This window comes from Schistocerca americana, chromosome 2 (assembly GCF_021461395.2).
Source record: "Schistocerca americana isolate TAMUIC-IGC-003095 chromosome 2, iqSchAmer2.1, whole genome shotgun sequence".
NCBI classification, from domain to species: domain Eukaryota; kingdom Metazoa; phylum Arthropoda; class Insecta; order Orthoptera; family Acrididae; genus Schistocerca; species Schistocerca americana.
The window spans coordinates 433,613,471-433,627,473 of NC_060120.1; the positions used below are offsets into that span (position 1 = coordinate 433,613,471).

The 14,003-nt window shown below is 37.4% G+C and overlaps 1 protein-coding gene across 1 annotated transcript in view; it reads right to left on the bottom strand.

Moving 5' to 3' along the window:
• Window positions 1-14,003, bottom strand: part of LOC124594913 (zinc finger protein 599-like) — a 60,304-nt gene that overhangs the window by 35,834 nt on the left and 10,467 nt on the right. The window contains exons 5-10 of the mRNA XM_047133393.1: window positions 10,377-10,510; window positions 10,038-10,212; window positions 6,555-6,661; window positions 6,362-6,477; window positions 5,950-6,057; window positions 130-317 (exon numbers count right to left, since the gene is read on the bottom strand). Of these exons, the coding sequence (XP_046989349.1) occupies window positions 130-317; window positions 5,950-6,057; window positions 6,362-6,477; window positions 6,555-6,661; window positions 10,038-10,212; window positions 10,377-10,510 (828 nt within the window). The remainder of the gene's footprint in view (window positions 1-129; window positions 318-5,949; window positions 6,058-6,361; window positions 6,478-6,554; window positions 6,662-10,037; window positions 10,213-10,376; window positions 10,511-14,003) is intronic.

Genomic DNA, 14,003 nt, shown 5'->3' on the forward strand with positions numbered 1-14,003 from the left:
TTTATCTAAGTAAGAATGTGTGTTGAATAGGAGGCACTTAATTGCGACATTAATGCTGAACCAACATTATTATGACACACAGGGTCTAATGAAAACAATTTAAGAGAGCAATATGACACCAATACATACCTGTTATCAGAATGGACTAACTGATGTCGCTGTAGGAGCTGCTTATGTTTGAAGCCTTTCCCACATTTATTACAGACAAACCTACGACCATTATTGTGGTCTGCCTCTCTATGATAAATTAAGGAGCTAGTGTGGTTAAAAGTTTTGCCACAGATCTCACATGGAATTCCTTTGTCAGACTTAGGTTCCTGCAATACAAAACATACTTAATATACTGCACAATACTACATGATTTTTTTCCTTATCTTTTTTACATTACTGTTTCAAGCATCTGGCAAGGATGGGACAAATGTAAACAAATGCTTAGGATGAAGTATGGGGTTTAGCTGTATCTTTGGCAGTGTCAGATTCCAGCTGCAGTGTCCGTCCTCTAGCCCAATCATCTACTCATACTGTCTCTCAGAAGTGATAACAATAGACAGTACCAATTTTTTACAGGAATGGTTAATGATGATAGGGACCTCCATATACGCAATAAGCTATTGACAGGGCTTCATCACATTAAATTTTGACCTTCTGTATAACTTAACCTTTCTCCTTTGAAATCATTACTGGAATGGCTACTATGCATAGCAACAATGTATCCTAGCAGAGAGTTAAGTCTGATCCCATATGAGACTACAAAACATTCTAGTTCACTGCACAGCAATTTTTAATATTTTAATTCACATTTCATTATCAATTAAATATCCCAGCTCTGTCATTTTCTTCACTCTCAAGAACTGTGTAACAATAATTAATCTAGCTCAGATTCTCAGCAGCTGAAATTACTCTTGAATAACGAATGATCTGAAGCAGTATTAATGATACATATTTTGGACCCAATCTCATGTATTATAGAACATTCTGACTTAAATTTAACTCTTGTCTCTGATCTCAACTAATATCGGGCGTGTAGAGTCACTGTAAGCCACAGTTTCCCCCCATGCCACGAGGCCCAAAATTCGTCTTTTATGTTGCTGCCTGCTACGCTCGAGTAGAAGTTGTTCCTCTGGGACAATTTTGCACCCTCAGGCGCATCTTTCACTCACCATCAGTTGCAGGGTGGATCGTGCTGAGATGTCAGAGGGAGCCCAGCAAGCAGCATCCTTGCTCATTACTTAGCTCCTAGCAGTCCTAGTAGCCCACAGAGATGCAACACTGGTCTTAATTTGTACCGCAGTTAATGTGATGTAAGCAACAGGTCAGCAGTCCACATCTAGGTTTGTATGCTGATGCCAGTCGGTACCAGGATGATGATCATGATATACACCTTCCTTAGACCACTATAACAAATACAGATAAACAGCTGACTTCTCACATGTTGAGCAATTGCTGGGATGGACTATCCTCTCCCACAGCATCAGCTTGCTGAATTCAAGTCACTGTATGAGCTGTTCTCTTTGATGCTCTGGCATGTCTACAACTCAAGGATCTCTGTAACAACAACTATCTTTTTTATGAATTGTACAAAACTAACATTGCCCTGCCGTATTTCCAGTATCCAATAACCAATGGTCCCCCTCAGCAAGTCAAATGATTCCATTTACAGCACAGCACTTTCAGTCATCATCCTTAGTGTGCATATCAGTTGTCCTATGCAAATATGTTATTACAGCCCATGTTTATACATTAGAGTAAAGAATAAACTGATGAGACAATAGCTTCAAAAATGTGCAATGGTGAGATTTTTCATTTGCCAGAAAGAAGGAGAGTCAGTTTCAATAGGTTTTGACATAGTCACTTTCACATTTTGAAGGACAATAAAAATCAAAACTAGGAGCACAGAAAACTCTATATAAAAAAACTACCTCCACAGTTATGTCAGGCCGGTAACAAACTAGGCAGCCAATAAAACAATGACAGTTGATTGCAGGCCGTGCATTAGGCAGCCAGGATTTTGTGGCTGCGGCAGCCAACAGAACATGGGCGACTGCACGACAGCCAGGTGGCTGCGTGCAGCCAGTTGCGAGCTGCGGGTCCTGAAAGAGAGTGTGTGGCTGCCTCAGTCTCCGTGCACTTGTCTGAGCAGCCACACCTTGTCTGCACCTCGAGCCAAAAGTCCCGATGTCTTTCGACACCAAGAAATTTATTAAAAAAATTGAAAGACGAAGAGCAATCTAGGACGTATCTTGTGAGGAGTAGTGACCGTGATGTGAAGAGAAGAAGATGGGAAGAAATCACAAATATAATGTGTGAGGAGAATATGACAGAAAATGAAAAGAATGAATTCGGTAAGTCATTTATTATTTATTACATAATAAAAATGGTTATAGGTACAATAATCAAGAAAAGGGTATCATGGTACACTTAACAATAATTCACATGAAAGCAGTAATAGTCACAGCCACAATTCAAGTAACACACATAATTATTTTCCCAATGCAATTCTGTTTTGCCAGTCCAGCGGAATTCCATTTGTAAAATAATCTGCAAATAAATCTCTGTATGCTGATGCTGATGAATGGCACCCTGCTCTTGTAGGACCTGGGGAAGTTCTGGAGGGACGTACAGTGTGTCTTCAAATTTGTAGCCATCTCCTTCTCACACACAATTATGTAAACCACAGCATGCTTTTATTATGGCAATTGCAAATTCTTCCCAAACATCAATAGGGCGATGGAAAATTCTCCATTTATTTGTCAGAATGCCAAACGTGCATTCCATAAATTGCCTACCCCGAGACAGTCAGTAGTTAAAGAATTTTTTTTTTTGTTTGTTAAACTCCTTCCTCCATAAGGAGGATGCATTAAATATTCAGACATACCAAATGCCTCATCTCCGACAATGACATACGGCATCGGTATTCCATTGTTTGATATTGAGCTTTTCTCTGGTATTTGTAAATTTTTATTTAGGAGTTTTTCATACATACAAAATTGTTAAGGCTTTCGTAGCCACTTGTTGACAAACTGCCTGTTGGCTTCTGTCTCAGGTTCTTTGGCCGACATTCATCTAATGATTTTTCTGACGTTTCGCCGGTGCGAGTGGCTGACATTGTCAAGCTTCACCCTCCACTGCCAGTGGTGAACTGGAGTCAAGCTCGCGGCCGCAGACTATATTTACCTGGTGTGCCAAAGTTTGAGGGCTTCTCCGCGGTCATTTTCGGTGCGGTTCTCCTCACGGATCCTGGCTTCCCGTACTGCAGCGAACGACCGTCGCAGGTAGCAAGAGGAGAACCGCATCGGATTACACAGACATGTGACCCTTTGTGCTGCCCCTCTACGTATGTCAGTATACTTTCAATATCCCCTTTCAGTCCTATTTGGTATGGGTCTTTCACACTTGAGCAATATTCTAGGCTGGGTCACACGAGTTGATTTGTGAGCAATCTCCTTTGTAGCCTGGCTGCACTTCCCCAGTATTCTATCAATAAACCAAAGTCTTCTACCTGCTTTACCATGACTGAGCCTATGTGATCATTCCATTTCATATCACTACAAAGTGTTACAACCAGGTACTAGTATGAGTTGGCTGATTCCAACAGTGACCCACTGATGATATACACAGGTTACCACTTTTTGTTTTGTTTTTTGTTTTGTGAAGTGCACAATTTTACATTTCTGAACACTGATAGAAAATTTCCGATCTTTGCAACACTTGCGAAATGTTATCAATATCTGACTGAATAGTTAAGCACCTTCTTTCAGACAGTACTTCATCACAGATAAATGCATCATCTGCAAAAACTCTGAGATTACTATTAATATTGTCTGCAAGGTCACTAATATACAACATGAGCAGCAAGGGTCCCAACACACTTCCCCGTGGCACACCCAATTTATTTCTACATTTGACAATTACTCTCCATCCAGGTAACATGCTGCATCCTCCCTACCAAAAAGTCCTCAATCCAGTCACAAATTTCGCTTGATAACTCATATGATCATACTTTTGATAATAAGCATAGGTGTACTACCGAGTCAAATGCTTTTTGGAAATCAAGAAATACAGTATGTACCTGATTGCCTTGATCCATAGCTTTCAGTATGTCATGTGAGAAAATTGCAAGTTCGGTTTCACATGATCGATGTTTTCGGAATCCACACTGGCTGGCATTGAGGAGGTCATTCTGTTCAAGATACCTAATGTATCAGCTCAAAATTTGTTCTAAGATTCTACAACAAATCCATGTCAAGTATACTGATGGCAGTTTTGTGGATCACTTCTACTACCCTTTCTGTGAACCGGTATGATTACGTACTTTCTTCCAACTACTGGGCATGATTTTTTGTTCTCTGGATCGATGATAGACTGTAGTTAACAGAAGGGCTATGTCAGTTGCAAACTGGGTATAAAATGTGGTAGGAATTCCATCGGATCCCAGAGCTTTGTTCAATTTTAATGATGTCAGCTGTTCCTCAACACCATTGATACTGACACTAACCCTTATTTCACTCATCTTTTCAGTGGTATGAAGATTAAATTCGGGCAATACCCCTGGGTTTTTACTTTGTAAAGTACCATTTGAAGGCAGAGTTGATCATTTCTGTTTTTGTTTTACTACCCTCAATTTCAGTTCCAGTCTCATTTGCAGGTGACTGGACACTAAACTTTTCTGTCACTAACAGCCTTTACATAAAACCAGAATTTCTTTGGGTTTTGTGTAAGATCGTTTGACAATATTCTGTAGGGATGAAGGGCTTCATGCATTATTCGCTTGACAACCAAATATGTTTCATTCAGTAGCTCTCTATCTACAATCCTATGCTTTGTTTTACACCTATTATGCAATCGTCTGTTTCTTTAGAAGTGTCTTTACAGTGACTCTACGCCATGGAGGTTCACGTCCCATTATGGATTGGTCTACTGTGTACATATCTATCCAGTGCATGGTTAATTATTCTTTTAAACTTAGGTCACAGTTCCTCTACATCTTCCTGTCCTGTGCTGACAGTTTCCAGTTCCTCACTGAGATATGACTATTGACTTTTTATCTAGTTTATTGAACATATATTTCGTTCTGCTTGGTTTAGTTGGCCTTTGTACTTTGGTAATCATTGTTTCCTCAAACCGCGTCTTTGTCACTGATACTGATGTTGATGTCCTGAAAGAGGTCATTAGATCCAATATATTTTCGTCATAAGTGGGGCTCCTAACTATTTGTTCCAGGTAGTTTTCAGAAAAGGCATTTAGAAATGTTTCACAAGATGTCTTTTGAAGACCATCAATAAAAATAACGTAATTTTCGCAATTAACTGTTGGATGATTGAAGTCGCCACTACCGTACAATTACCGTACAATTGGGTAATGTATGTCCAAGTGAACTGAAGTTCTGTCTTAAGATTTCTGTTACATAAAGAGATGTGTCTGGTCAATCACAGAAGGATCCAGTTAATATTTGGTGCACACCCAAAGTCTTGCTTAAACCACCACACAGCAGCTTCAATTTCTATTGCTTAAACCACCACATAGCAGCTTCAATTTCTATCTTGGTGGATTTAAGTTTTTTGCCTACTGCACCAATGCACCACCTCCATTTCTCATTAGCCAATCTTTTTGATGTACTCTTAAATTTTCCCCAAAAATCTCACTGCTATCAATTTCAGGTGTCCACCAGCTTTCTGTAACCTAGCATTGTGTGAGTGTCACCATGGGCAAGAGAAATTTTCTTATAAGCCAATCTAGCACATGTTAGCTTATGAACTAGTTATTTTACATTACACAAGATAATGTCTCACAATTATTTATGTTGTTTGCAACAGTAGTGGGTGAAGTACATTTTTTGAAAGCAAGATACATTTGACAGCACATCCTCCTACAAGACCTTAATTATATTAATTGAGAAAAGCATGAAAAGCTACAATAGCCTATAAAAATGCAAGACTGGCTCATATTTACCTCATGTATTGCCATATGAGTCTTGATGCTATTTGCATATGCAAATGTTTTCCCACATACTTCGCACACGTATGGTTTAATGCCCTCGTGTATTGCCTTAATGTGCATCTGGAAACAAAATGCTGGGTTAAGGACATGTATAAACATAACTTCTTGTTAACAAACATTTGACAAGCAATGATAACCATATCAGTAATTTATAAGGTTTAGATAAAAGTGCGGACTTTCTGAACCTTTTCATGAAAGATATTTTCTGAAATCAATCAAAAGTACTAATGCAGTTTGATTAGTTTATCTACTACTTTAATAACAACAACAATGCAAGACATTAAGCACAAACAGGCACTTTCAACTTCATGTGACAGCGCACAAATTACAGTATTGTACAGAGAGTAACAGTTTTTTGATTTACCTCATAGCTATGTTTTGTCATAAACGCCTTGTCACAATGCTCGCAAGTAAACTTGGTCTCTAATTTAAGTTCAGGGTGTTCTTCATTCTCCCCATCTTCTAGCCCCTCAACAATGCCTGTTTAACAATGATTGGTAAACATAAAAGACATCACTTCTGTGAATGAAACAGCCATGATGATCTTATTTACTTACCTTCTCCAGTATGTCCAGTTTGCTTCTGATGTAATTCTATGTATTCTTTACAGCTAAAGCGTTTTTGGCATTCAGTACATTCGTATTTAACACCTTTATGAAAGCTCCTGAAAAGAAAGCATATATGTGTCTCACAACAATGTGTGTAAGTGTAGAAAAATAAACTGTCATTTTATGGACATCATTACTATTTCAAAACGTGGACGAATAAATTACTAATACTAATATGGAAAGACAAGCATGTAAATTCTTCCTCAATAAAACTGTCAGGACATATTCACTGAGCAAAGTATTATTTTTATAATGGAACTGATATAATCTTCTTTGCAGGAGAGATCATGAAAATGCAAATAATATGTAAACAAGTTCCGTTTTTAATGTCATCAGGAAGCTATTGTTCGTTCTCTTCTTGTAAACATAATGTGGTTGTGTGTATTATGTCGTACGTTGCAATTTACTATTGTTTCCAGTATTTTCTGCTACATTATGGTAAGTGATATATTGTGAACTTATTTGTCACGGAGAAATACACACACTACGTACAGGGTCATTCTAATTAAACTTTCGTTACTTGAGAGGGGCCCCTACGAGAAACAAGTGATGTAGAGCAATGGAACTTCGTAGAGACATTTGTATTCAATAGAGTGTTATCTTGTTCTTAACATTCATATGCTCACTGTAATCTTCTATCAGTTTTATGATAACAAGGAGTAAATTTTTCAGCTAAGCCCAGAAAGATTATTTTTGTTATGCTGGTGCAAGTTACATAATAAAAGCAATTTTGAAGGAGTCATACTGGGTGTTTTTCCTTCAGATTAAAACTAGAATCCCAACCTATTACAAAATTCTTTCATTCTAACAGATTAGTGCCAACATATTCATCCTAAGACAATGAAGGTTTATACAATGTCTGCTTCCTGTTCAATAGATGAGTAACTGACAAAAAAATTCTAATATGATCGTACTACTCTTAAAGATGGTCCACATGAAGGAAGTCCAATAATAATAATAATAATAATAATAATAAAACACCACTGTACTGATGAAATTAATCTTTTACTGCTTTGGATGTGCACATGTGTGCAGCTTGGGTTTTCCTAGTGCTGTATGCGTTCTGAACCACTGACTGCTGATAGGTTACCTCCATATCTCGGTGGATAAAAAAGTATTGAGTATTTATCATACAACATATTTGCCTCTTTATGTGCTATCATCTGCAAAAACCATGTTTCCATATCTTCAACAATTTACAAAATACAGTGAAATCTCGCTTTCACACTTTACAATGGGGTTCAAAAATATGGTATGAAATGCGGGAAAATGTAAAATGTGGGAAATAACATTTTAAGCTGTCAAAGTTATGTATAGGACACCCCCTTGCATTTTCGACTTTGTGTGTGATATATGTACATCTCAGGCATCAAAAGACTTGTCAGGGACTTGGTCATTATCTAATAAGGGTTTATTATCTAATAAAATCCACTGATGTAACTGGAACTGATAGCTGTCCGGGAAATAGGAATGTTTGACTTAATTTCATACGTTATAATCAATGTTTTTGAAAGACTGCAGCTGTCATTTGTCATTTAAATAATGAAATACTGCACTAGTTGCATATTTTTTCATACATGGCACACTGTGTTTCATGAATTCATTCTTGTTGTCAATTGCAAATATGTAGATAAGTATTTTGTGTTGCATTTGCATGTGGTTTTCTGCGTCTCTCTTGTAGTTATCTTTTTGAACTTACCAGGTACTGTGCCTCCTCAGTTATGTAGAAAACCACACACACGCAAACTATCACTCACACACTCACATTGTTTGTGCAAAAAAATGTAAATACTGCATTTGACAACTAAAATAAATTCTCAAAACATGTTTTACACAGCATGAAAAACTTACATAACCAGCGCTGTGTTTACACTAAAAAGTGAAAACATTTCAGCAACCCAAAAGTGAATGACTGTGTCAACTAGCACTACAAGTGGCCAAGCACCAAAACACACTAAATATAATTCGACAAAGGTGACACGATGATCACAACAATCAGAAAAATGCATTTGCGCAGTAGACACAGTTTGAAAATGGTTGTTGTGATCGGTAATAACATATTTATTCGAACTAATCTAGTTACTTCCATCAGCCACAATGCCATGTAGAGCTTGGCAGCGGCGGGAGATACGGCACGAATTGTTCAAACTGTTACATGTTTACCAGTTCAAATCCACTGAGTATAGCATTCTGGTGTAAAGAAACTTAACAATGTGCAATTTATAAGCACTACTGGACAGCCAACATAATTTTTTTCTCCACGCACACTTTTTTGTAATGCATAAATCGTGGGAAAATTATAAACATGTTGATGCAAAATCAGGTGCAAATTAACATTGTGGACATAGGAAATGATAAAAAAATGTCGTAAACGACAGGAAAACATTAATTCCGGGAACGTAAAAATGGGGTTATACTGTTCAATTGTTATGACCACGTAATTCCCGATTCACAGGTACAGAAATGGAAAAGCTGCCCTCAACAGTGCATCGGATGTAAAAATCAATAACTCAAGAATGAAAGGAGATTTTGTTCCACTCTCAATTTCAAACAAAATTCCAATGTCTTGTCTACATTTCATATACTGCAATGTAGGAGCTAAAATCCACAATATACAGTTTATCCCATGTGCAAACTCCTTAAAATTTCATGCAGTGTTTTACTTCATTTGATGCAGCACACTAACTATGACATATACAGGGAAGAAATTGAATTTTTTATAGAGAGAAGATTTCAGACTGTAAGATGTGCAAAAATCAAATTTTTTCGGCAAATACTTCCTTAAAATTGGATGATAAGTATTTCATAGTGGCCAGAATGCTGTCTCTCAGCACAGGTTTCAGCATTTGCTGAGCAGTACAATCACAACAAAGCTGCACTCGGCACAGGATGCAGAGATCACATCTGTAGTAGCTAAAGGGTTAAAATTGGGTGTCTGAATGGGACTCAAACCTTAGAGAGAAAGGGCTCCACCAACTGTACAACTCACGACCCGTCCTCATAGCTTTAGCTCTGCCAGTCCCATTCTCCGACCTTCTGAAGTTTACACCAGTTCCCTGGTATACCTTGCAGGACTAACACATCTCAAAGATTGGAAATAGCAGAGAAATGACTAGAGCATGAAGGATTGTTTTCAGAATGAATTTTCATTCTGCAGAGCTAAGAACTGCTTCCAACCCACTGTTCATTCTTAGTGACAGAAAAATTTACTAAAATCACCAGCCACTCCTCAATACGCAGCCAGTCTCAATCGACACTGTTAGGACACATTTATATATCAACAAATTCCTTTATTATGGAGTTCCAATGTTTAAGAGCATGGATTCAAATCGCTGTTTGTGTATCTGAAATTTACGCTCTTATATTACACAGTAAGCTATTGCAACTTTGTAAATTTTTTCTAAGCCATCAGAGTCCATTAATGGAACCTACTTGTGTAAGAAATAACGCCGCCGATGGAGAAATGATCGGCCACATATCTCACACTGGAAACGACTTTTACGGCGTTTGCCCCTTGGACGGCCTTTTCCTTTTGCTTTGTTTACAATTACGAGCTCACCAAGATCCTGACCTTCAGGTGTTTCAAGATGACCTATAATTTCAGCTCCTACAAAATAAAAATCACCTAATTATAAAAGAAGTTTAATATGATTAGTAACATCTGTACATAAAACATTTTAATAACTACTCATTTTAGAAGTTCAAAGAAATAGGTTGTGCTCTGAGATGCCGTTGGAAATTTTGTATTTATTTAAAAAACGTAAAACCTACCTTCAACAGCATCACTGTCAGCTTTTATTTTCTCTTCAGATTCTTCACTTCCTTCATCCTGGTCATCTTCATCTATAACTCCTTCTTCTCTAAACATTCTTTCCAATTCTTTACCACGAATCACTTCAGTAAACCTAGACACAAGAACATTCATTTATTCAGCCATCATATTCCGAAGATTTTATCACGAAAAAGAATCCTTAGAGGTGCAAAATGGCTCAAGCTACCCATTAATGAAGAGCAGCAGCCATTGAACACAACATTAACTGCTAGAAGCTATTTATCTATTCTCAAGATAAAATTTGATACAGTAAAATTAGCAGGATAGTTGCTGCTTGAATAAAGCTTCCTCTTCGTCAGTTACTTTAGAGACTGCTCTTTATTTCCTATTGTTGGATTAATATTTAAACAAACATTTTTTACCATAAAACAGTTATCTACCTTCCGTAAAAACAGACCAAATGTGACGTATATTGGTACTACTTATGATAAAAGAATTTAACTGTCTATATTACATGTCAATAATTTAAATGTATCATACATAGATTAACATATGGGTTTTGTTATACTGGCGCAATTTACCTGGCGTAATTACATTTGCCACAGTACAGATATTGCACCATCTCAATCACCAAGTCCGTTCATTTGCCACTAAACTGCTACATATGAAGAAGTCAAGCATTGTTTGAATAATTTTACACTTGTTGCATCTATTTCCCATCCTTCTTTTTGATCCAGGCTTTGGACCGGCACTGGCAAAGTTAAAAATAGATTTATATTTTTGTCTTTTTTTAATAATTCATTCAGAAGCGTCAATACATTTTCTCAGATTTAGTTCCCAATGATTAGTAATGCTTCTTTGTATGATAAGTCTCAAAGCAGGGTACAACACATAATGGACCTTTTCATGTTTTGGGTTGGTATCTGGTTTCCTTGTGTACTTTCTGTTTTGTGCAAACCACACATCTGTGCATTAGCATATTTTTCTGTGAATCTTCATTCACAATAACTGCCGGAAAATGTCTACCTGTGAATCGCAGGGGATTCTCGTCATCGTAGCACCTCCCCCTACCAGCTTTTTCCCGTTCTGTTACCAACAGGTGGAGAGCATGAGCATTTAAAATGCACAAATACAGAATGTGAAAAAAATATTTCTAGTACCATTCCACAGTCTTAAACACTGATCACAATGAGCTCAGTAACATGTCACAATGGTCAACTGCATCCACACTCGAACTGTAATCTACAACACATTGTGATTTCTTTTTTTTTTTTTTTTTTGCCAGTATTTCCGTCAGCTTTCTCTGTTTCAACCATTTGTGTTGTGTGTCTTGTGGTCAACATGAACATCTTTCTCTAATTGCACCACTCGATAGCAAGGATCTTGTCAGTAGACTTAAACTCAGTTCCTCCTCATATTAATTTCTTCTGCAGTTTTGGCATGTTGCACCTATTCTTACGAACAGTGCCACATGCGGCTGTTCCATGGTTGTGAAGCCAAAGGAACAGGTCTGGGCTGGAGTACCAATTAGAGACATATAAAATGTGACCCATTCCAAATGCGGTCCCATACGAGTTACCACAACGTCACCAATTTTCCCCAAATTGTGGAACCCAATCTCTGTTATTGCGCCTGTATATACAATAAAATCCAAAATATAACCACTCTGACAGTCACACAGTAAATGACTATTCTGAATCTACTTTGCTTGGTTGGAATAAATTGCTTAAAAAATAATTGTCCTTTGAACAGCAGAGGCTTTCATCTATACAAAGCTTGTGATGTGGACGAAATGAATTACGAAATGTCTTACGAACTCTATCAACAATCATCGTAATTTTAAATAGACTGTCACCTCCGGTACTTGCAGAGTTATCACTGAAGTGTAGCATTCTTAGAAGTAGACAAAAATGGTCTCGGGACATAATTTCGCTGAAAACTGGTGTGTCCAAAAGTGTATCTGTGGATCAATAATCACTTAATTTTAATTTTCTAACTTGCACCATTAGAAGGCAAATAGCAACAAAACAATTCACTTCCTCAAATCCAGTGTCTTACCATTTTGACAGTCAAGAATTCACACATTCTGTAGTATTTTCTCTGGTGTAAACATAAAAATGATTTGCTTCCATCTGCAATAAATTGCAACTGTTCTTCACACATAAACATCACAAAAAATGAAAGAATGCTTGAGTCAGTATCTATCTGACTTTTGTGTCCTGAACTCGAGTGATCAAAGTAATGGTTTAACAGCTGGAAATTGATTTCTTTCCAGTCTCTAACATGTCATTTATGCGTGCTCTTTTCCAAACCGTTTCACTGTCACTTTGATTCCTCAGATTCAGAGCAATTGTTGACTGTAAATCTTGCTCTCCCCTCTGATGTAAAGAGCTGGACCTACAGCTCTGAGATTCTGTTGAAGACTCATCATTGCTACCAACATCAGATATTTCACATTCACTGTTGCTACAAGTGAGCATATTCAGGATCTCTTTATCTGTGCAACCACGGTAATGTGACATTCCTCCTGTAGAAAACAAGAAAACTGATGGAAACACAGGAACCAAAGTCTAATTCTGCAAAGAGGGAACACAGCAACAAACACGTGCACACTCTCAAACTATACAGTCAGATCACTGAACAGCTACTGGAAGAGCAGGGTGGAAAGACAGCTCTGCATGTTTACACGTCTGTTGCGCTCAGGTAGCTGTGACTCAGTGCACCTAAACTCGACCCTGATGGTGAAAAAGCCTGTGGCATGGTATGCATCAACGCGCCCTTAGCGCTGTAGGGAAGACCCAAGGGCCACCCTTAAACACATCGGGTGCACCAGAGGAACAGTGAGGCATGACGAGTTAATAGACCCCCAGTAGTCAAAGGGTTAATTTAACCACACGTTCTGACACACTAACTTTTGCTCAACTCCAATTTGCTTTTGAAATGAAACTCAGATTCTTTTCAACTCTAGTTGCCACTTTCTCAATTTTTGCATTAAGGCAAAAGGTCTGTTTTCTTTACTTAGTTTTCTAATTTCAAAAGGTGAATCTACTTTTTTAATAGATTATTGCAAGTCACAAAATTCTTTATCTGAACTCTTACTATCCTTTCTTTGTTAATTACAAATATCTTAGTATAATATGTCGGACACAATAATTTTCCTCATATTATACTGATAAAAGGCCTTTACTTCCTTTAGACCCACAGTTACAAAGTTCCTATGTTTCTCAAACGTGTCCAAAGCAAGACTGAATTTTTTTTTAAGCATTTCATTTCATGGTAATTACAACTTGATTTAACCTCTGAACCATCAACTCTTAAGTAAAACAACACTTTTTCTTATTTACTGTACTCTTCAATTAAAATAATGTCTTTAAGAAACACTCAATATACATTTTTATCACTTGCTTCATTACTAGGAACACCACTAGAACACAGACTCCATTTTTCAACTGCACATTTCAAGAGCTCATAGTTAACAGAGAATGACTGAACAGTGTTAGGAATGTTACTATTCGAATGGCACCCGAAATAAGTGATAGTTTGACACGTGAAGTAGTCTACTTTGCTTATTTTCATTCACTTACGACATATAGTATTACATTTTGGGGTAACTCTTCCTATTCTCT